Genomic DNA, 21,769 nt, shown 5'->3' on the forward strand with positions numbered 1-21,769 from the left:
GGTATAAATGTTGCCACTTTCTTAAGATCTAATGAGGGAGAAGACTGCCGACTTTCAAATGAATATCTCTCAGATGTTCTGGGAGAGGGGCAGTCTAGAAATCAAATAAAAGTTAAAGTTAAAAAGTTGTGATATTCTCTGGTTTTGTCTTGGACCCTCTGTCTTACTTACTGTCTTACCTAAAACTGCTGGATGAAAAAACAGTGATTTACTCCCGTTTTTGAAAATATAAAATCCCATTATGCTGAAAACCATTTGCCTCTAGGTAAAGCAGACAAATTCCTTTCTTTCTAGAAAAAGAATATTTTTTTAAAAAGAGAGAAATAGAACTTAATTTAAATGTACATTAGGATTTTTTTAAAAAAAAAGATTAAATTTGGAAGGGGAAATATCTTCAAGGCTCAAGCCCCAGTTTCAGATCATATTAGACAAGCCATTGGGTCAAAATTTCAGAGATATTTGCTTACCTAAACAAAGAAACAAAATGTCCGCGGGTGGGCAAAAAATCAGTGGGTGTGACTTTCGACTTCTGTCAGCTTCTCCATAGAGTTTCCTTGTGGGAAACTATCAGTGAGGATCAGAAATCTTTTTCCCTCTGCCCATTTTCCTTTCTTACCCTCCCCCCCTCCCTCCCTTTCTCTCTCTTTCCCTTTCACTTCTCTCCCCAGCAGGCAGGTTAATGGGTGCTGCTGAACTGAATGGAATGAAGGAATGCACTGGTGACCAGCATGATGTAAATACAGAGAGATTGGAGGAGGATGCTCCCTTTTTCCTTTGATTTTCTCCCTACAGGCTTCCTGCAAGCAAAGACTTTGTTAGTGGAAAGTTCAGAAGGATTGTTGGCTATCATATCAGTTCCTTCGGGATTCCCCCTCATAGGAAGCTGTCAGGGAACATTGAAAATGAGAATTGTGTGTTTACGATTGGATGCGGCAGTGTAGCAGCAGTGCTAAACTGCAGCAGCGCAGGCTTAAAAATCCCAAATTTCATTCCCTCCGAAGCAATAGGTCTTAGCATTCTGTAGTTAGTCTATTTTTGATAACTTTGCTGATAACATTTTTGCCCTACGATGCAGCATTTCAGCCAATGAAAGCTTACAAAGTGTCAAACACAAGTGTTTTAATAATATATCGATCAGGGGTGTCAAATAGGTCGCCTGTGGGCTGGATGCGTCACACACACCCCAGCAGCGTGAATGGGAAAAACGTCACATGACGGCAACATGATGCGTCGAGTTTGACACCCGTGATATATGGAGTCTTCTTCCTCCAGCAAAGGGTCTGCAATATTGAAAGATAAAATTCAGCATTCTGTAAATCATACAAAAAATAAGGAAACCTAGTTAAGATATTGCTCTAATACAGATTTAGGAAGGGTGTGTAGTTTGTAAATAAGGCCAATAATATTAACTTTGTTTTTTGGTTATATTTTTTTGGATGGACTAAAGAATGTGATGTCCTATCGTATAAGATTTCCCCCTCATCCTTCCCCCTTCACCATAGTTAGGCCCTGTCTGATGTCCTCATGTAATTTCACTAAGGACAACAAGGCTTGTGACTATTCACCAGAAATGTCTGGGGAAAAATATTTCTCACTCAAGAAAGACATTGATACACGATAGCCATATAAATCACAGCCTTGTGAGTCTTTCTACATGTTTTAAAGTACTTGCGACCTTCAAAAACGGGCTATTTTATGTGTTTGAATCTTCCAACAGACAAAGTTTTATGAGTACTGTGAGAACAGTTCAGTGACATCGTTTATCATCTATTGAAAACTTCAGAATCTGGCATTTATCATTGACAAAGTGCAGTGTCATGGGAAGGGTGTTGGAGATTCATAAGACCATGGGGCTAAATTACCCCCAAAGTTAGACAGGATAAGGTATGAAGGTGTATGGGGAATATTTTTAAAATTCCAATAAATATGGGGATAAGAAATAATAGTAGATAAGTGAGCTGCCTCTTGCCAGGAACAGACTTACGTTGTGCCAATTCATATTTCCTTTGAGCCACTTGGAAATTAGTTAGAATGAACTTCAACTCCCAACTCAGTTGAAAAACCATAAAGATTTGACTGTCCAGGGGTGATTGGTTAGCTACACCAGAAAATAAAGAAGGAAAAGAGACAACGCTGCAGTCATGTAGAAAGTCTGGTTAGATGCCATCATTCCAAACTAGATGAAACTATTGTGTCATCATGCATAAATGTTGGTATGTCAACTCAGAATTGAATAAATATGGAAAGCACTTAAGTAATTATGTATAAACCTTAGAAACACAAGTAGTCCTCAACTTAACAATAGTTCATTTAGCGACAGTTCAAAGTTACAACAACACTGAAAAAATGTGACTTATGACTGTTTTTCACAGTTATGACCTTTGCAGCATCCCCATGATCATGTGATCAAAATTCAAATGATTGTCAACTGGTTCACATTTAGGACCGTTGCCGTGTCCCAAGGTCACATGATCATCTTTTACGACCTTCTGACAAGCAGAGTCAGTGGGGAAGCCAGATTCACTGGGTTACTAACCTATTAACTGCTGTGATTCACTTAACAACTGTGACGAGGAAGGTCATGAAATGAGGCAAAAACTCACTTAACAAATATCTCACTTAACAACAGAGATTTTGGGCTTAATTGTGGTCGTACATTGAGGACTCCCCGTACACTGTTGTTGTTGGTTTTTTTTTTTTGCTTTGCTTTAGGATTTCAAATGAATCCTTCTGATACTTTAAGTTTGCTGGTACTGCTGTACCTAATGATAAAGGACTTAGGTCTGCTTTACACCATACATTTTAATGAGAACAAATCACTACAAATTGATTTCACAGTTCAGTTCCGTGCAGTTAATATGTTTGAATAAATGAATGCATGAGAGAGAATTATGAGCAGACCCCAACTGCCAGAGGTTCTTTGTAGTGGTAAATGGCTAATTGTTCTCATATGCCAGCTTTAAAAAAAATGTGCTGAATTTAGAGAACTAACAAAAATAAAGCTACGTTATGATGACTTGAAATAAAAGTGTATTGCAATAAAGTTCCACACAGAGAAGATTATCCCACTAGAATATCTGTAAGGGGAAAAAAGGTTAAACCAACTTATGCCTCATCTATACTGGGAATACAAGTATGATTTCAGAATGATTTTCATCTTTTTTTTCCCCTCCCTTCTACTGTAATGCAGAAGGGGAAACAGTCTAATGGGCTAATCCGAACCCTGTTGAAATTAACATTGACTTTCGGCGTCTCTGGCTTAACCTTCCCCCAGGAGGGCTATCTCAATAACGAACCATTTTTGGCAAGTGAGGCGGTCAAATAATTTTGCCTGTATTTACATTGTCAGCCATGTGATTTGGTTGACATAAGCAGACCGATAAGGCCTGCATATGCTTTATGTCCTTGTGTTGATTAACTTGCGCACTGTTTCCATTAAAGCAATTAAGCACCATATTACACAGCACGCAGGGCCTGCTCCCGCTGTTTTGTTCCATTTGCCCTTTTATCTCCATGGTCATTGTGCTTGTCAGAGCCCATGCTGATGGAATCTCCCCCCCCCCCTCTCCACACCCCTGGTTGAGCTAAAGTATTGTTTTCACACTGACGGCATTTCTCTCGGTTCCCCCTCCTCATAGACAATGCCACCAGTCCCAATTTCCTGGACAAACCAGACAGTTGGCTGTTTTCTTCTCGTCTCTTATCACTCCCTGTCAATGAAGCAGAGCTCTGGATTCAACTTCATTTTGTGCTGATATCCTGCAGTACGGTGGGAAATGTGCAGCCACAGCCGTTCATTATCTTTATCATCAGCCTTTTTTTTTTTTGTTTATTACTTCTTGGGATCCATGTTTTTTTCACTTTTTGAAGGCATTCGATGGAAGATTAACAAGCAGGTTTTTAATGGATTAGGGAGGGGACTTGGCTGAGAATTCTTGATCTGTGACTGACAGACGTATCTTGGAAATGTTTTAATGGGTCTTATCCTAAGATGTGCTGAGTGTCAACAAACAATGAAAGCAATGGAGGACTTAAGAGCTCAGCACCTCTCAGGATCCACTCCTAGTGGAAGGCACCGGCCGTTCTTTCCCCACACTACGCCATGTTTGAAGTGATTTATTTGTGTGCTTTTAAAGAATGGAAATGCTCCTTTACTCAGTTTAGGAGTTAGCCTGTTAATTGCAAGTGAAAGCGCTTTACACTTGAGTTCAGCAGAAAACGCATGCATGGATTTCTCACTGTTCCTGACAATGCTGCCATAATAATAAAAACAACAACAGTGATAATTATTAGATATGGTTCCAACTAGTTTTTAACTAGCGTTAACTGGTTTTTACAACCTTTAGAACAAATGTAGGTGAGGAACCAAATTTATGAGATTCTTCTATGTCAACTTTGCTTTCCTAAAAATACAAAGAAATTAAAGCTGAATGTAATTCATAGAGATGTCCCTCAAATGTATAAAGATGGCTAGCCTCTATTATTGTTAATGTTTCTCTTGTAAGTTAAAATGTATTGATGAAGTTTGTAATCCTCTATATCTGAAGACAAAATAACCAGTCTTCCACCTCATTCTATACTGGCTTTCTTGGTTATCCCTTCATCGTATGCCATTAACTTCATATATTGGTTTTACAATTTCATCATTCATTCATTCATTTTGCATAGCCACCCAGGTAAACAAGGGCTATTTTGAATTATACTTCTTGTTTTATCATACAGTCTTAACATTTGCTACTAATCATTTGTGGTCTTAACTAATTTCACAGCATCATCTGCATACAAAGTATACAACTAATATAACACTAATATCACCACCAGTATTCCTTAAATATTTATCATAAATGCATTAAATAAGCAATTTATTTACTTACTTATTTACTTACTTACTTACTATAAGCAGCTTACAAGAAAATATGAAACCTATAAAACAATTTTAAAAAATACAGTAATAAAAGAAGAAACCGCAAAAACAAAAAAGGCAAAACTGAGAAGTAACATACCAACGGCTTACTTTAACTTTATTAACTTTATTCAATTTCTAGACCGCCCCTCTCTCAGAAGAGACTCCCCACTTACATCCCCACTTACCGGTATTATAAATCTTCGTTTTTGTATTTCTTCTTACTACCATTCCCTTTGATGAAGTTTGTAGTCTATAGAGGAACAATAACTACATTTTCCAATTGACAGCACAAGTGTAATATTTACACACATGTTAAGTAACTCACACAACCAGCAAACTTAATTTAGTATTTCTACAGTTATACCACATATATCTTCAGCATTACAATTTTTCAATATACAGCACAGCATTTGTTATTTTCTTCTTTCAATATTTTCTTGACATGAATATTAACAGAATTTATTTCACAACAGCACAACAGCATATTAATGGCATCCCCATATAAATCTTAAAATACTTCTAGCATTATCTCACTTTATTTTCATGTTAAATCATTTCATTCGATTTTTCTTAATTCTACTCATTCTTCTGGAATTCCTTGTTGGTCCTTTCTGACTTTATGAAACAATTGTTTATTTGTATAACAATTGCTACACATTTTGTCCTTATTTTGTAGTTTTCACCATTTTTTATCTCTGTACCATATATACGTTATATAATATATTTTATTCTCATCCTCCATTCTTTTTCCATATTTGCATGTTCCATTTTGTTCTGCAAAAGTAGTATTTTTAGGTATTTTTTTCATGCTGGACACTCTTCCTGAAGTCATGCTGAAGTAATTTTACACTAGTTCCTACAAATGTCCTTTTCTTCCATGTCCATTTCTGTAAAAATCCAATTTAATGCTATCGAATAATGATCTCTCCCCCATCCAGAACAGTAATGGTATTCTATTCTCTTCACTACCAGTTTGGTAGTGGGAGCACATGCTCAGAAGGTCCATGATGACGTCAGGTTGGGTGAGCCTCGCCTCGCGCTGCCACCACTACCAGTTCGCCCAAACTGGTGCGAACCAGCAGCATACCACCTCTGATTCAGAACCTTTTACATTATATCTGTCAGGCACGAACAATCAGATCCACGTGTCCAGAGTTCAGTTAATGGTTTTATTACTCAAACCCACCTTGAGCAATCTTCTCAGATTAAAGTTTGCACCTGGATAATAGATAAGGTTCAACGGCATTCAACGGGATCATACTTTGCCTTCTTGTGCCCACGTAGGGATTCCAGACTAATTTCCCATTTGACACCACCTTTGGCTCAGTCAGTCTCTTTCCAACAATATCCTTCACTAATATCTTAATCTTTTAACATAAATAAGCAATCATATTTTAATTAACTCCTTTTCTATGTGTAGATATGAATGGTGATATGTTTAAGCCATGTACACAAAATAAACTGGGAATTTTCTAAGCTGATGTCAACTAGTCAAGATTCTAATTCATTCTTGGGCTTCCAAATGACCCACTCACTTTTTTCCCCATAGTCTTTAATCTTGTTGTCCCCTATTCATTCAAGTTACCTTACAATTTACCTAATTTAATCTTTTTATCAGAATGTTATTCTTTGTGTAACATTTTAATCTATCCCTTATTGATATCCATTATCAACAATTTACGTATTCCTACTTTCAAAAGCAGCCTAGATAACTCAATTTATACTTTCAGGCATAGATCATAATCCCTTCTATCATAATTAAATCTACATCTTCATTTCCCTATATGGATTCATCAACTCATTCTGAAAGTTCAAGCCACTTTTTTTCAGACTCATTCATTCAGTTACATCTTCTCTTCTTCATTGTTCCACAAACACACAATCATATAGTATGTACTGTAGTTTTATTTTATTTCACTTCATTTTATTCCGTTCATGCTTTTTACTATTTGATCTTCTTATATACTATTCTTCTATGGTTGTCACCAGATGAGCTCATAGATATTGACCACTGTGACCCCTTATGGCACTGGTCCATCCATCAAAACTTTCACATAACGCTTTCCAATAAACCGGAAAAGATGTGCAGTCTAACAATTGGAACTTTTCATGCTAAAGGATGGACAATTCCTGTCAATATGTCACAAGAGCAACAAAAGCTCTTTTACCTCAATACTTTCAGAACACGGATCTCTAAATCTAGTGATTTCCTTGCAAGACAACATATTGCTATCCTCTTCCCATTTCCTAGCAAATACCTAGATAGAAATACCCTGGTTCTTAAACATATGAAACATTATTTTGTCAGTTCTCTGAATCCAAAAAGGTGATTTCTTAGGCAAACCCAAACCCAAATAGGACAAAAAGCTTATTAAGATCCAATTAAACTGAGAGAGTGCTTGTCTTAAAGGAATTATACTCAAAGGGGTTATTTTAAAAAGTAGAAGGAATATTTCCTAAATTCAGAATAAACAAACATTAAAAAAACTGTAATTTCATCTATCTTTTAACATATTTCCTTGATGGCGCTATATTATTTTATTTGAAAAATTATTTGTGCTAATTTGAGAGATAAGACCGTTTAATTGTATACAACACAGCATATCGTGGGTAACTGCAGTTGATTTGTAACTTGTTATATAAAGTTATTATACATAACTTACACATGTAATTATGCAAGAAGCATTATCACATCCATATAGTAATACCCATGTTTAAAGGGAGAAAGACATCCAGTTAAATGCTACAGTACTGTTAGCTACGGTAAATCCTTGATATATATCGGAATCTAATGCTGAATACAAATACGCTTCATTTCTTCTTTAAGCAGATCATGCTACTGATTTTCTTAGTTCCTAAATATAGTTACAATAGAAGAGAATATTTGTAGCTCAAGGTTGAACAGTGGAGTTCTTTGTGCTCTCTGAGCTTGTTTGTTTGCTTGCAGATGTTTCATTATCCAACCAGGCAATATCATCCATGCGAGTGAGCATGGGGTTGGCTGCCAATTAATAGTATATACAGTATACTATACGCTATTAGCTTGCTGTACCAGTTTTGATGGGAATGTGATTTCCTTGATTGATTGGATGGAGCATTGTTTTCTACTTGATTGTTTGTCTAGTGTTAATCCCTGCATATCTGAAATTGACTGAGTAAATTCAGTTACACTCTATGTTTGGCTGTGCTGCTCTGTGAAATATAAATATGTACTATCGTTAATTTCCCCCCTCTTTCTGTGTAGTATTTAGGATGTTCCTGCTTATGGAATTCCTACTTTGCCTGCTCCAGGAATCATGGTTTAAGTTTAAACAACCAAACAAAGCCTCTTCTTCTTCTTCTTCTTCTTCTTCTTCTTCTTCTTCTTCTTCTTCTTCTTCTTCTTCTTCTTCTTCTTCTTCTTCTTCTTCTTCTTCTTCTTCTTCTTCTTCTTCTTCTTCTTTTACAATTCTAATAAATTCCCGGCCTTGTGCTATGAAGCTTTCTAAGACTTTGGTAAAGAAAATACAATTGGACAGTAATATGTTGCAGAGTGAAACCAGATTATTCACCTAGTGAGCTAAAATAAAGGTGACAATGACACCCAGAGCAGAAATCAGGAAACAGAATATTTATATAGAAATTGTTTGCATTTTCCCCTCTGGTTTTCATTGCTTTTAAAGAAACACCCAGACCACACGTTGTAGATAGTTCTTCAGTGCGAAGGAGTATGTATTTTCTAAAACTATAAAAATGAGTTGCCATGTGTTCAAGTTGAATACATGTAATTGCGTGGCCTTTGACACTTAAACCTACGCTTACAAAAAGGAGGTGCGGGTTAAAAATGTCTCATTGGATCAACTCCTGCTTTTACCTATGAGAGATCATATCACAGCTAAGTGAATTTAAGTCTGGGAGAGAGAATTGTACAGTTAAACAGCAACAATTTGGCTGTTGGCTTTCAGCTCCCCCATCAAGAGTTTGCTTTTCCAGAAGCAGGGACAAATTGTAATTCATATTTTAAGTTCACGGTGTAGCTTTATTTTATTTTATTTTACAGGATTTTTTAAAAATAGGCAGACTCATTTTACTCTGTGTAAATACTCTGTGTCATTATTATATTATTAATATTACCTTTGCACACATACATTTACCATCTGTCTGCCTGTCTGTCTTGATTTCCTTTATTTTACCTAAAAGCGGTGTTGAAGACAGGGTGACCATATCCTAGTGCACGGTTACAGGGTAGAATGTTTTCCTCCTCCCCTTCCTTGTATATTTTTACAGCCCAGTGGCAACAAAGAAAAAAAGCATTTATAGAAAAAACAAACAGTAACCTAGATTGTGCTTTGAACTTTTGATTCCTGCAAGACTACACTCCGGCAGAGACAGAAGCGGAAGAGAAGCAATGGACATGTTTGACTTAGCCAGTTGACTTTTGAACCTTCTTTTGCTTTTTTTCATGGGCTCATCCTAAGAAACACTCAGATCTGTCTAAGGCTGTAGGAGGACTGCATCGTGGAGTAAATCTCATGGAGGCCAGTCATGCTTCCATGCGAGTAGACTTGCATGGAATTCCATAGCTAAGAAAACAAAAGATCTGGCACAGAGTTCCAGTCTTCCCCAGAAATAGTTTGTAGGCTCCAGTTCAGACTCTATCTGGAGGCTAAGTAAGTAGATATCTCATTTCACTCAACAGCATGAACAATGTAGCTGAGTACTTTCTGCTCCCAGCGTTGTTTTTAAGCTGCACTGTTTAGAGAGCTGCATTTAGTTCGCTTTTCACTGCGTGAACTACTTGTAAAAATACAGCCCACAGAACTGCAATCCTTCCAATTTCATTTGCAAGCGATGTGGTGAAGATTTTTTTTTTAAGTTCTTGCTGAGCCCAAAACTCAGCTGCAACCGATGCCTGTTGTACCTCAATTATGAAACATAGAGCTGTAGTGATTGTGTGGATCTAGCTGAAGAAAAACATAGCTTTGGGTTTGCTGTTTGATTTGTTTCTTAAATGTAATTAAAGCAGGACAAAATCAAAATACAGGGCGTTGATTTCTAATAGTGTAAAAACCAAACTTTGGTGTGTATGATAACCTAAAATAAGATTTTAAAAAATAATATTTGATGATGTGCGATCATTTATTACAATAAAACAATTCTTTAGTTGGTGCTGTAAAACTTGGAAAGATGGATTTCTAAGACTCACTGGTAGATTTAGTTATTGGATAAATTTATATAATAATCTGTGGCTGATTACAACGGTGGAAACAAAATGGTATTCTATCAATCCTCCTTCTGTATTTCAACATTTAACATAACCTGGAAAGGAATCAGGCAGATTTTCTTTAGCTGAGGCTTTCCTTTCATTTTTCTAAAGATGGAGTGTTAGTTATCTTTCTCTCTGTGTGTGTGTGAGAGAGAGAGAGAGACAGGAGACAAGAGAGTGAGAGGCAAAGAGAGAGAGTTTCAAGTTGGTCTATGAACAGTGACCAAAAAACCCCACCCTACAATTACCCTACAATGCCATTTGTTTCTTCTTTATTTTCCGTAGGATTTTCTACAAGGCGATTGTACCAAAGCAAAGCAGAAACTCAATTGGAAACCTAGTGTCACTTTTGATGTAAGTTCTCTTTTTCTCTCTCTCTCTCCATATGCTTTCCTGAAGACCACTATTTGGGGGGGGGGGAGAGAGAACAGTTTTACATTTGTAAATATCTAATTCAACAAAAAAAACAGAGTGATCTTACAAAACAACAATTCAAGAACATAGCGGCAAGGCATCCAGCCATTCTCCAACTTTTACTGTGATGAGACTAATCTAATTGTTCTAAGCAATCAGTCGATAGTAGCTGACCACAGGAATAAACATTTTGTAGGTTAAAATGTATGTTCTGCATTTTCCCCAAGTACATTTTTCAGATTGAATGTTACAACATTGTGCTGCATTCCTAAAAAGAAAAAAAGAAACTCAGCTCTGAAAGGAAAGTGAAAGGGTATAATTCAACAAATGAAAAACAAATGTATATTCACGGCAAGCAGTTATCAGTCCATTTTTTAAAAATTTATTTTTGGAGTTTGCAGCCAACAGTCCCAATGGTACTAGAAGGATCTTAATCTAGTTACTGTCCTTTAAAGTAAGTGCTAAAACTATATCTAACTATATCTCTAAAATTAGGAGACGAAGAAAAAAAGTAGAGTAATTGTGGGAGGTTAAAAGGTTAGAGATTTAATACGTTTTCTCTAAATAGTGAGTCAGACCATTTTCTCTAACTTAGTCGGAATAGAGAGTCTAACACTTTTTAATGTATGTGTCTTTCTCTTCTCACAGGAGCTGGTGAATGAGATGGTGAAAGCAGATGTGGAACTGATGAGAAATAACCCCAATGCATGAATATGCCCCTCTTTCTCTACTTGCTCCATCAGTTTTAATTGAAGCTCCGGGGATGAAGCCTAATGATGAATCATCCAGAAGACATTGTGGGATGTTGGTGGGGCTGGAGATACTAAGCTTCAATGGTGTTAGATGATTTGTGGCTGCCATTTTATTTCCTTCTGCTTTCCTCAATGGATCCCTTCTTTTCTTTTCTTATTTTTCCAAATTAGAATCTTGCATCATACTTTTACATTCCTTTCTGAGGGGGAGTTTGAAGCAGAGAGGATTGTTTGCAGTGCATAATCAAAATTGAGCTTGTAATTTCAGAACATTTTCTTTTGATATTAAAATATATATTTCCATATATGGGTATGTAATGCTTTCTCCATTTTGTGTGGGAAGTTGTACGAAACTACAGGCAAATGTTTTATGTTTTTTCCCAAAGTTAGGAAAAATAACTTATTTTTAGGATACGTCTTTTACAAGCACAGTCTAAAAGAACATGAAGTCGTGCAATACATTCATTATTTCCCAATATATTCAGGCCAAATTCTGAAGCTACCTTCAGATTAATACTCATTCGGACCAAGGTTTGATGTAAAATGTATCACACATGAACCATACACAGATTACATACCAATTGTAATTGCTTCAATTAAGCATCTATATAAGCGAAGAGGAATGACAGAGGTTGTGATTTATGCAGTGTTACCTCTAAAGTCCTGTCTTTGGAATATCATGCTGAGGTTATTTGTTCAAGGAGCAAAGAAAAAATGAGCAGAGAATTTGCTTTTCCCCCCACTAAGCCTTCCTGAAAAGTTTCCCCTTCCTGCAGTTGTAGGTGGTAGGGAAATCTAAGGCAATTAGCACCTAATTATTGTATATCTACATAACGGTATTACTACTATCTATGCACCCCATTCTGTTTTTGCTTGCTATGATTAGCCATGTAGGAGCCTAGAATTGCTATACAAAGATGGCCTTAAGATGATTTTTTAAAGGAGAGAGAAATCTGAAGTTCAAAACAAATGTTCACATTTTGGACAAATGTGTCCAATTGCTGAGAAGGTTGGGATCCTATACATTTGTTTTCCAATGGATTCTTCCACGCATGCGGGGGGGGGGGGTACCGTTACCTTACTTTGAAGGGAGAATTTCCAATTGTTCTGCTAGACCCTCAATGTGTTGCACAATTCCAACCAAGGAATCTAAGTGTTATTTGGGTTGGAACCATTGCACACCCGTAGATCTGCCACAGTCACTTGGACGGCAGGTATATAATGTATATACAGGGAAGCCAAACGCGAAATGGCGCGTGTGACTTTCCAATGCAGCCTGGAACGTATTCAAGGTTTGCAAAAAACGAAGTAACTCCCTGAAACGGAGAAGGGCCCCTCTTCCTGCCGAGGAAACCAGGAGAGGAGCCGGGCTCGGGGCCGACCCGGGCTGCCGCTCAGAAGGGCGAGAAGAGCTCACCGGGGCGGGGGGGGGGGAGACTCCCAATTAGGACCAGATGTTTCCGCCAAGGCCGGCCCCCGTCTCGCTCTTCCCGCAGGTGTAAAGGAAGGGGACCCGGCCGAATCAGGGCTCTCCTTCGGCAGGCGAGAGCCAGCAGAAGGGGGCTCTGGGCTTGCCAGGGAAAGAAAGGGCTGTCCTTCTCCCAGACCCGGCTGGCCTGTTTGAGGTTTAGCCTTCGCCTGCAGAAAGGCTGGACGGCCTCCTAAGGATCGCGCGCGCGAAAAGGGATCCAAAGGGTGAGAATCCGGCCGGATTCCCCAAGCTGAGAAAATGGTCCCCGATACCTTTGCCTCCCCCCCAGCCCCAGGAGATCCGGGTCTCCCTTTTGAAAGGCTTGGTCGGCCCTGCTCTCCTTGCCCCCCGATCCCTCCTCCTCCTCCTCCCGGGGTCGCTTGCCTCTTCCGTAGGAGACCGTCGGAAAAGCCACTTTTGCACTTTCTCCCCGCTTCCCGATCGCCGACCTGGTCGAAGAGTTTGGGGGGTGGGGAGTGAAAGCACCGAGGCTCCGCGACCGCTCCTCTATTTCTCCCTCTGCCGGAGTTCCGCGGGGCATCGAAATGCCTTAGATTTCAGCCTCCCTAGTCGTCGCCAGCCCGCCTCCCGGTGTAGCGGTACCGTAAAGGGGTGGAGGTGACTGTTCCGTTGCGGGGAGAGCCACAGCCCCCGCGGCAACCCCAAATGCGGCGCCTCGCAGGTTCGGGACTGAAGTCCCGCCCGCGCTGGTTGCCCAATCTGGGCGAGATGGAGCGGGTGGGCGGATGGGGCAGCCGGAGAAGCAAAGAAGCGAGACGCGATCAAATCGGCCGCTTAAAACGGGCGACCTTTAACTGCAACCGGCGCGTTTAAACCTAAGGAAATCGGCGCTTCTAGTTCGATGGGCACCGATAAAAGGGGCCTCGCAGAAAGAGGCTGAGGAGGCGACCAGCGCAAAGGGATCCCTCCCGTCTTTGGGGCAGGAGGGTTTGTCATAAAATTCGGTTCCAGCGATTTATTTTTATTTTATTTTTATTTTTCCAATTCGGAGTGCAAATTTCAAGCGAGGTCTCCATTGCAACTAACCTCTGCTACGTCTGCCTATTCCTCTGTCTGTCTGTCTGTCTCTCCCTCTGTGTCTGTGTGTGTGTGTGTGAGTGTGTCTGTCTGTCTCTCTCTCTCTCTCCCTGTATCTCCCTCTCTCCCCCTCTCTCTGTCGCTGTCTCTCCCCCCCCCTCTCCCGCTCTTCGGAAACGTTGCGGTGTTTCGCTTTGCGGCCAACAGGGTAGAGGCGCCCTTGCTCTGAGTGGAGCTTCGTGAAGGGCGAGAAGGAGCTCAACCACCCACCCGGGATGTATCGGAGGCTCTTGCGTCGCCCGCGGGGGGCGGGAAGCTACTAGATCGAGGTTCATAGCTGGGAAGGGCTCCAGCTTCGGTCGCTCGGCCGCCCTAGTGACAAAACGATACGCGCCCCTCCAGACACTGCAAAATCCCCCAAATGAACATGCGGGGAAGAGAGGCTCTGGCCCGGGATTAGCTGGGTGGGGTGTTCCCAGCAGGGTAAGATGCTCCCCCCCCCCTACCCGCCGGCCGAAGGAACACTTTGTTCCTAGGGTGCTTTTGTAGGGGCCGCTCGAGGATGAGGAGGGCAGCCTTGCGCAATCCAGAAGTCCCACCAATGCCCAAGTCTCCTTCCATCCCGCCCCTCTGAACTGCGGCCTTGTCTGGCACGAGGATTCCTCCAATCGCCTCGCCTTCCTTCTCCCCGAAGTGCCTCTCTTCCTTAGCCTGGACAAATCTCTCGCTTTCGGGGTTAGAACAATTCCCCCTCCGCCCGGGCTTTTAATAAATTTAACAGGAGAAGGCGGAGGCGGATGGGGGAAAAACCCAACAACACAAGGAAGAAACTTCTCTCCTGTGGAAGAAACTCCCCCACCGCCAAACAATATTCCTCAATTGTATCCTTTCCTGACGCCTTGGACTACAGTTTCCATCAATCGCTGCAAGCGATATGGGCGAGTGACAGTTTCCCACATCTCGCTGGAGCGCCCGGGCGGAGAAGGGCCATAACTGCCCTACAAGATTTCTGGAAACCAACGGGGGTGGCGGGACACGACTAAGTGGCTGCTGCTATGACTCCCCCCTCCCTCAAAAAAAAAAACCAGAAAAAAAACAAGCTTTTTTCAGTTAAGTCGAAGCTTCAAAATAACGGAGCAGCCTTTCTCCTTGCTAAGAATGAAAAAGAAACGAGATATTGTGACAAATATTGAGAGGCACAAGTGATGGTTTCCTTTCCTCTCTCTTTCTCTCTCTCTCTCTCTCTTTCTCTCTCTCACACACACACACACACACACACACAGAGTGAGAGTGAGAGTGAGAGTGAGAGTGAGAGAGAGACAGAGAGACAGAGACCTGGCCCGCCCTGCTGGTACTTCCCCGCCTTGTCTGCAGAAACTCTTGGTTTAGCGCTGCCCGGGAGACTTACCATATCATTTTAAAGGGTGATATTCGACACCTGCCCGCTCGCCCTCCAACCTAAACTGAAACTAATAGGTGATTAGGAAGGAGGCCCCCAGGACGGACGGGTGAGACGGATGGATTTTCGGAAGAGTGAGATCAACCTTGCCGACCGCCTCCTTCTCCCTGTCGGAAAGGCAAACGAAAGGCGGTCCCGCAGACAAGCGCATGCGGGGGGGGGGGGGGTTTACTTTTAAAGACAATGGTAGAAAATCTCTAAGGTCAGGACTGGAGAGCTTAGGATCCTGAAAAAGGAAGGAAGGAAGGAAGAAACCGAGTTTCCTGGTGAACGCCTGCCTGCCTGCTTGTCTGTCTCTAGGAATCTGCCCAGACTCTTCCCCAACAGTCTTGTCCAACAAGCAGAGCCTGGAGTCCCCTCACCCCAAGCCGAACTCACGCCCTCACTCCAGATTCCGCTCGGGGCCAAGTTTTGGCATCACTGACCGGATTCCGCCCAGCCCCGGGCGCTGCGGAAAAGGTCAGGTTCCTGCCCCTCTCTTAATATCACCCGTGCTTGGGAGCTGAAACTAATCCGGTGAAAGGGGCAATTAATCCCCGTTACCTTCTCCAGGAGTGAAAGGGTGCGCAGGAGTGGGACGTTCGCGAGGTGGCAGAAGTGCCCCCTTCCTAAAACGGGCGGGTCATCGGTTTCCAGACACAACAGAGCCCCAAACAGACCGACGTCGCCGCGTTTTGACTGGCGCGCGGAGAAAGCCAAACCAGAGCAAACTCGAAACCCCGGGCAGCCATGTGGGAGGGGCAGCGAACGGCCAGTGGCAAAGGGACGCTTCGCCCTCTGTAAGGGCGAAAGGGGATCCAGAGGTTGTGCTGGTTTGGGCCGGGGCTGTATCGCGGCGGGGAAGGAGAAAGAAAGAAAGAAAGAAAGAAAGAAGAAAGAAAGAAAGAAAGAAAGAAAGAGGAAGGAAGGAAGGAAGGAAGGAAGGAAGGAAGGAAGGAAAGAAAGAGTAAGGAAGGAAAGAGAGACAGAGAAAGAAAGAGGAAGGGAGGGCAGAAGGAAGAAGGGAAAGAAAGAAAGAAAGATAGAGAGACAGACAGACAGACAGACAGACAGACAGACAGACAATAAGAAAAAAAGACTTATGTACTTCTGCCGCTGTCTTCTAAGAAGGCGTTTCCAGGCATAGAGGTGTCATAAGTGGAGAATTGGTTCATAGTTTAGCAATAGCTGAGAACGCAGCAGAAAGTTCATTTTGAATGCCTTGCATTATTCTCTCTTAAAACGTCCGTGTGTCTACGGGCCCCTCCAGCCTTTTATTGCCACTCACCTCTTCTAATAGGCTTAACAAATTAAACTACAGAAACAGAAAGCAGAATATCTAAGAGAAGACCGAGATGACTTTCGGCCAGCTTTGCAGAGTAGGAATTTGCTTTTGTTTGTTTTAAAATTAAAACTTGGAACTCAGTGATGTTTATGATTTCTCTGAAGTAACCGCCTTTTTTGTCCGTTCGTCTTCACGGTGCAATTCTCCATGAAATTATCCAGGATCAATAAATTTACTTTTAGCTAAACTAAGCACAGAGTTATTCCACAATGGGTAAACTTGGGCACTTTTTTTTTTAGAGAACTGTCCTCGATTATAACAATGTATTTAATATTTCCGCATTGGATCTAACATATACCCCACCAATATATAAAATAGTTAATATACCAAGTTTATCTCAATTATTCCATTGAAAGTAAATTGCATTGGAATCAGCAGGGAAGGGTGCACAGGATCGCAATCTTAACGGCAAGAATTTAGAGATATCAGCAGAGAAAGTCACCTCCGAGGTCACAACCATGCCATCAACATCATGCACGCCAACATGGTGGCCCCCGTTTAAACCTTTTTGACCACCACCCCTTCCCTGCAGACACCTATGGACGAATTGATCGTTGCTAGGGCTCCTTCCTGCATCTCATTTTCAGCTGTGCATTTCCGTTAACTTCTTCAGACTGCCACTTACAGCCCCTAGATCCATTAACTGAGATTTTAATTGGGATTTATTCTCGGATTAGGTAGTACAAAGAGCTGTAATTTCGATCCATTTTGTGTCTGTCCCAGAAGATTCAGATCCAGCCCTACGTTCCCAAGAGAGAAAATGCCACCGAGGATCCTTCTCTCAAAATGCCACTCTCGCGAAACCCACGACGGTAGTGGGAAATTTTAAAAGGTTTTGCTCTTTAGCCTCTGCTACCTTGGCAGCCCTCCCCCCCCCCATCCAGATCCACATTCAGGCTTCCTTCAGCGCAGGGGCAACTTCGTTGCCAGTCGGAGACTGAATCGCTGCAAAAGGAGTGGGTTTTCTTGGCAGGAGGTGGAAACCGGAAAAGGCAGAATTCGGCCAATTTTTTTTAAAGGCCAGTTGAGAGCAATGGGGGGGGGGAAATGGGGCTTTCTTCGGGGCAGTCGCCGCACACATCAAGCGCAGCTCTTGGCCCGCCCCAGCTGCCTCCCGCGGAGCCAAAGGTGAAAGGCTCCAGCAGGTAAAGGCTGCTCTGGGCCCCACAAGCGGCTCCTTTCTGCCCACCCAAGTTGAAACAAATCTGTTAAAGGTGGGGGGGGGGAGGTGGATGAAGAAGGGAAAGAAATCCTCCATTCCCTAGGAAAGACGCTTGGCAGTCAAAGAAAGGAAGGAAGAAAACATTAGTTTGCCTGCATTTCTTGCTCGCTCTCTCGCCTCCCACGCAAGGGCTGCAAAGTCCTCCCTTGGCCACTTCACTTTGCAGGCGCAAGAACCCAAGGAAAAAGATTCTCTCCCGTCGGCAGGAGAGCTGCTTTCTCTCCGCCAGAGTCTCTCGCTCGCTCTCTGGATCGAGACCGGCTAGAGGCAGAAAGAGAGAGAGAGAGAGTCAGGAAGGGCGGGAGCAGGAAGAAGCGCTCAGTTGCTTGGAGAGGGCTTCGGCTTCCTTGGAAGCCCAGGGTCCAAATAAGCGGGCTTGAAGTTCGGGGCAGCTCCTGGGCCTTGTCCTGTCCTGAGCCGGTTTCCCGTGTTACTGAGTAGCCACTAACACAATTTGCTAACAAACAGCTATTAGGCCTTGGAAAAGACAGAAAGAAAAGAGAGGGTGGGAGGAGGAGGAGGAGGAGGAGGAGGAAGAGAGAGAGAGAGAGAGAGAGAGAGAGAGAGAGAGAGAGAGAGAGAGAGAGAGAGGAAAGAAAGAAAGAAATAAAAAAAGAAAGAAAGAAAGAAAGAAAGAAAGAAAGAAAGAAAGAAAGAAAGAAAGAAAGAAAGAAAGAAAGAAAGAAAATAAATCTTGGGCAGAGCGAAGGTGAAGGGCCTGCTTTGAAAGAAGCGGCAATGTTTGGGACAAAGAAGTGGGATCAGTTTCCTGAGGTACAGCATAAGAGTGACTAGGTCGGAAGTCTGAGGACATGCGTCCAAAGGAGCCCCTGGAGCAAGTTTTCAGCGCCCTGAAATGACTTTGCTGGTGCGCTCATGCAGCAATTGTGGGTTTTAGGCTTCTGAACGTCCCACGTCCCCCTCCCCCCTCCCCATTCTTCATCTAGTTATTAAATCTGGATTCAGACATACGTTTAGCACACTTGCTTGGGTTCACACAACGTGGAAGAAAGATTCTGCTGTTCACAGCAGCCGGGCATGTCAGCGGCCTGGTTGAGCGCGCGATTTGCCTGAGAAGGGCTTCAATTCCCCTGGCCAAGAAAGCGGCTCCAGGCCTTCAGACGGACAGGGCAACCTGGAGGTCTTTTGCCTGCTCTCCCCTCTCCTTGGGGCTAAATGCTGTCTCGATGGGGGAGGGAACGAGGGGAAAAATAACAAAACATTTTCCACAATGAAAGCCCTCTTTAATAGCAACGCGGTAGCTCAAGTTGGCTGCTGTTCACTTCTTAGCACCTCTAATCTGCTTTCGGTTTTCGAACCTGGCAATTCATTTCTGGCTGCGTTTTGTGCACCTCCGCAGGGGAGAAAGGCCAACTGGCCTTCCCAGGATCCCCGGGAGAAAGAAGGCCGTGCGGTTCTCGGCCATCAAGGCGCTCGACGACCTTCCTCCCCGCTGCCTTCCTCTCCTGCCAGGGACTCCGCGCCAGCCTTCCTCCCGGGCTGGACTCCTCGGGGCGTTTGTCTCGGGCAACGCGGGGAGGTTGCCGGCCGGTCTTTTCGCGAGCTTCGGTTGCCTAAGCGGGCGCGGAGGCTCCCTCCCTGCACAGCAAAACTACGGGGCACCAACGAGAATAACCGGTTTCGCTCGAAGCAGACCCAGTTTTGGAATTTCTTTTCCACGACACGTAAGCCCGTGTAAGTGCCTGGGTTCAGCACTCTTCAGAAGTTCTGGAGGAAGGGCTGGACTTTTGGAGAGACTTAAGGGATAGGTTGGAGCGGCTGGTGAGGCTAAGGGCGCCCAAGGTCCCTTGTCGCCAGTCTTACTAGCCTGGGGCTCCTAAATGCCCTTCTTCGGGAGTAGATCCCGCTCGCTGGCTCCCTCCTTTGGGCAGGGAGCATTTCCGAGCAAAGCCTTGGCCATGCCTAGTTCTGTGGTCTTTTAATGCGGTTGAACGTAGATTCCAATTTTTTATCTGCTGGGGTCTTTCCCTTTTCCTGGCTTTTCCCCTCCTACCCGCTCCCCCTGGCTGAGTTCCTGCGTCCCCGCCACTTCTGGATCTGACTAGCGTGTCAAGGGCGGTCGCTCCGGCCCTGCCACGAAAGTTGTCGCCGAAGCATGTCTCCCAGCGCACCCTTTCTCCCTCGTAAAGTTTCACCGCTCTTTCTCCCACCAGAGACCTTCAGCTACTCTTTCCTTAAATTACGAGTAATTTACAAGAAAACGCTGCCTCGTACACCCTGAGCTGCTCTTTGGTAGGCCGCAGATGGGAACCACCCTGGCCTGGCCTGCGTCTTCTTCTGAGCGAAAGGCTGTCCTTTCTGGCCTGCTTTTAAGGGCACGGAAGAAGTCTTCGTTCTCCAGCTCCCCCTCCCTCCAAACTTGGCCCAAAAGCGAAGCAGGTCCCTCTTCGAGGAAAGAAAGGGCGTTCGGCCTAGCCTAGCCTCATTCGGGCCGCTCGCCCATTTGGAGGCTAAAGGACCGCTCAGATTAAGCCCCTATAAGATCTTGCTGCGGGCCGAGGGGGAAGCTTTTCACCAGGAACCAGGTAAGGTCTCCAAGTTAAAGAAGAACCGATGGGATCGTGATCAAATGCACTTTAGAGCGAGATAATTCAAGCTCCGGCGGGGTGGGGTGGAGGGAGCCGTCTTTCTCTCGCTTGACTTAACACCAGAGTCAAACAGGAAGGTGTCAAACCTTTAAAACCCCGCTGCCCGCTGGATCCATCCAAATGTTTGTCCAATTTTGAACCTTTTCAGAGTGCTTTATAGAAGGATCACTGAGGCCTCGGAAACACGGAACTGCGCTCTCCCTCTCTTGAGTGTAATGAATGTAAAGACAGGAGGGAGAGAAGGAGGGAGAAAGAAAGGAAAGAAAGAAAGAAAAAAGGAAGGAAAAAAGGAAGAGGGAGAGAAAGAAAGAAAGAAAAAAGGAAGGTAGGACGGAAGGAAGGAAGGCACAGAAAAGTGTTTGGGAATAGCATCTGTGCTCAAAATTATTAAATTTATCCCTTCAAATAAAATCAAGGAATCTTGTGATGTTTCTTCAAACCCACTCCATAAAGTTAAAAAGAAATCAGCTGATTTACATGATTAAATCCTTCGGGCTTAATGTTGAGGACGGAAGAGAAAAAAGCCTAAAACTTTGTAGCTTCTTTTTTCCTTCACACACACTAGATTCTATAAACTTGATACTCTTCTCCAACCCCATGTTAGACACGATGCCTGTGTGTGAACATCTCTCAGGTGTTCACTTATTGTGAATTAAAATAAATATCTTGACAATTTGCCAGTTTGAATGATGCCCAAGTTCAGTCAGATGTGATCTTCTTAGCCATGTTTTTATTTGGGAATAGGTTACATAAAACCCAAGGACTCAAATTCGAAGAGAGAAAATGTTGGGCAGAATTACAGAAAAATGATCTAATAAGTAAGTGGAAAATACTTGACTTTTTTACAGTGTAGGAAATGTGTGAATTCAGCCTTGGTGGCTGGGTGGTGCATACTGAGGGTGGGCTAGAGATGCTATCAGTTTCTCATGTGACAATCCAAAAATAGTTTTCTTCCCCCGCAGAAAAAGCTATTTATTTTCCATCAGTAACATATGTTTTAGAAAATATAATTAAATGGTATTCCACACGAAATTCTGACCATTCTAGTCTATAAAATCTTTTCCGAGCAACACTATTTAACTAGGTTTTACCCATTTGATGAATAGTACTGTTTTTAATGTGTCAAACATTCCTTATCGAAAATTATTTTTACTCAAGGATGGCACTATTGACTTCCACTGGACTTATTTTTTCTAGATTCGTTTACAAAAATAGCTTTCATTTACAAAATTACCTTTCCCCCCTTTTCAAATAACAAAAAATGTGAGGTTTGACAAACTGAAAAATTAGAGCATTCGGATTTAGGACATATCAAATTAACTGCTTTAC

The 21,769-nt window shown here is 42.8% G+C and overlaps 1 protein-coding gene and 1 long non-coding RNA gene across 2 annotated transcripts in view; one reads left to right on the top strand and one right to left on the bottom strand.

Annotated features, from left to right (window-relative positions):
- GMDS (GDP-mannose 4,6-dehydratase) overlaps positions 1 to 11,622 on the top strand; it is a 278,676-nt gene extending 267,054 nt beyond the window's left edge. The window contains exons 10-11 of the mRNA XM_081951541.1: positions 10,437 to 10,505; positions 11,214 to 11,622. Coding sequence (XP_081807667.1) covers positions 10,437 to 10,505; positions 11,214 to 11,276 — 132 coding nt within the window. The 3' untranslated portion in view covers positions 11,277 to 11,622. The remainder of the gene's footprint in view (positions 1 to 10,436; positions 10,506 to 11,213) is intronic.
- LOC309391837 lies at positions 1,105 to 2,830 on the bottom strand. Its single transcript, XR_014175341.1, has 2 exons — positions 1,985 to 2,830; positions 1,105 to 1,280 (listed from the first exon to the last, which is right to left on the bottom strand). It is a non-coding gene; the product is annotated as an uncharacterized lncRNA (long non-coding RNA).
- Positions 11,623 to 21,769: the final 10,147 nt, after the last annotated feature.

Source organism: Natrix helvetica, assembly GCF_964273705.1.
Source record: "Natrix helvetica genome assembly, chromosome: 4".
Classification (NCBI taxonomy): domain Eukaryota; kingdom Metazoa; phylum Chordata; class Lepidosauria; order Squamata; family Natricidae; genus Natrix; species Natrix helvetica.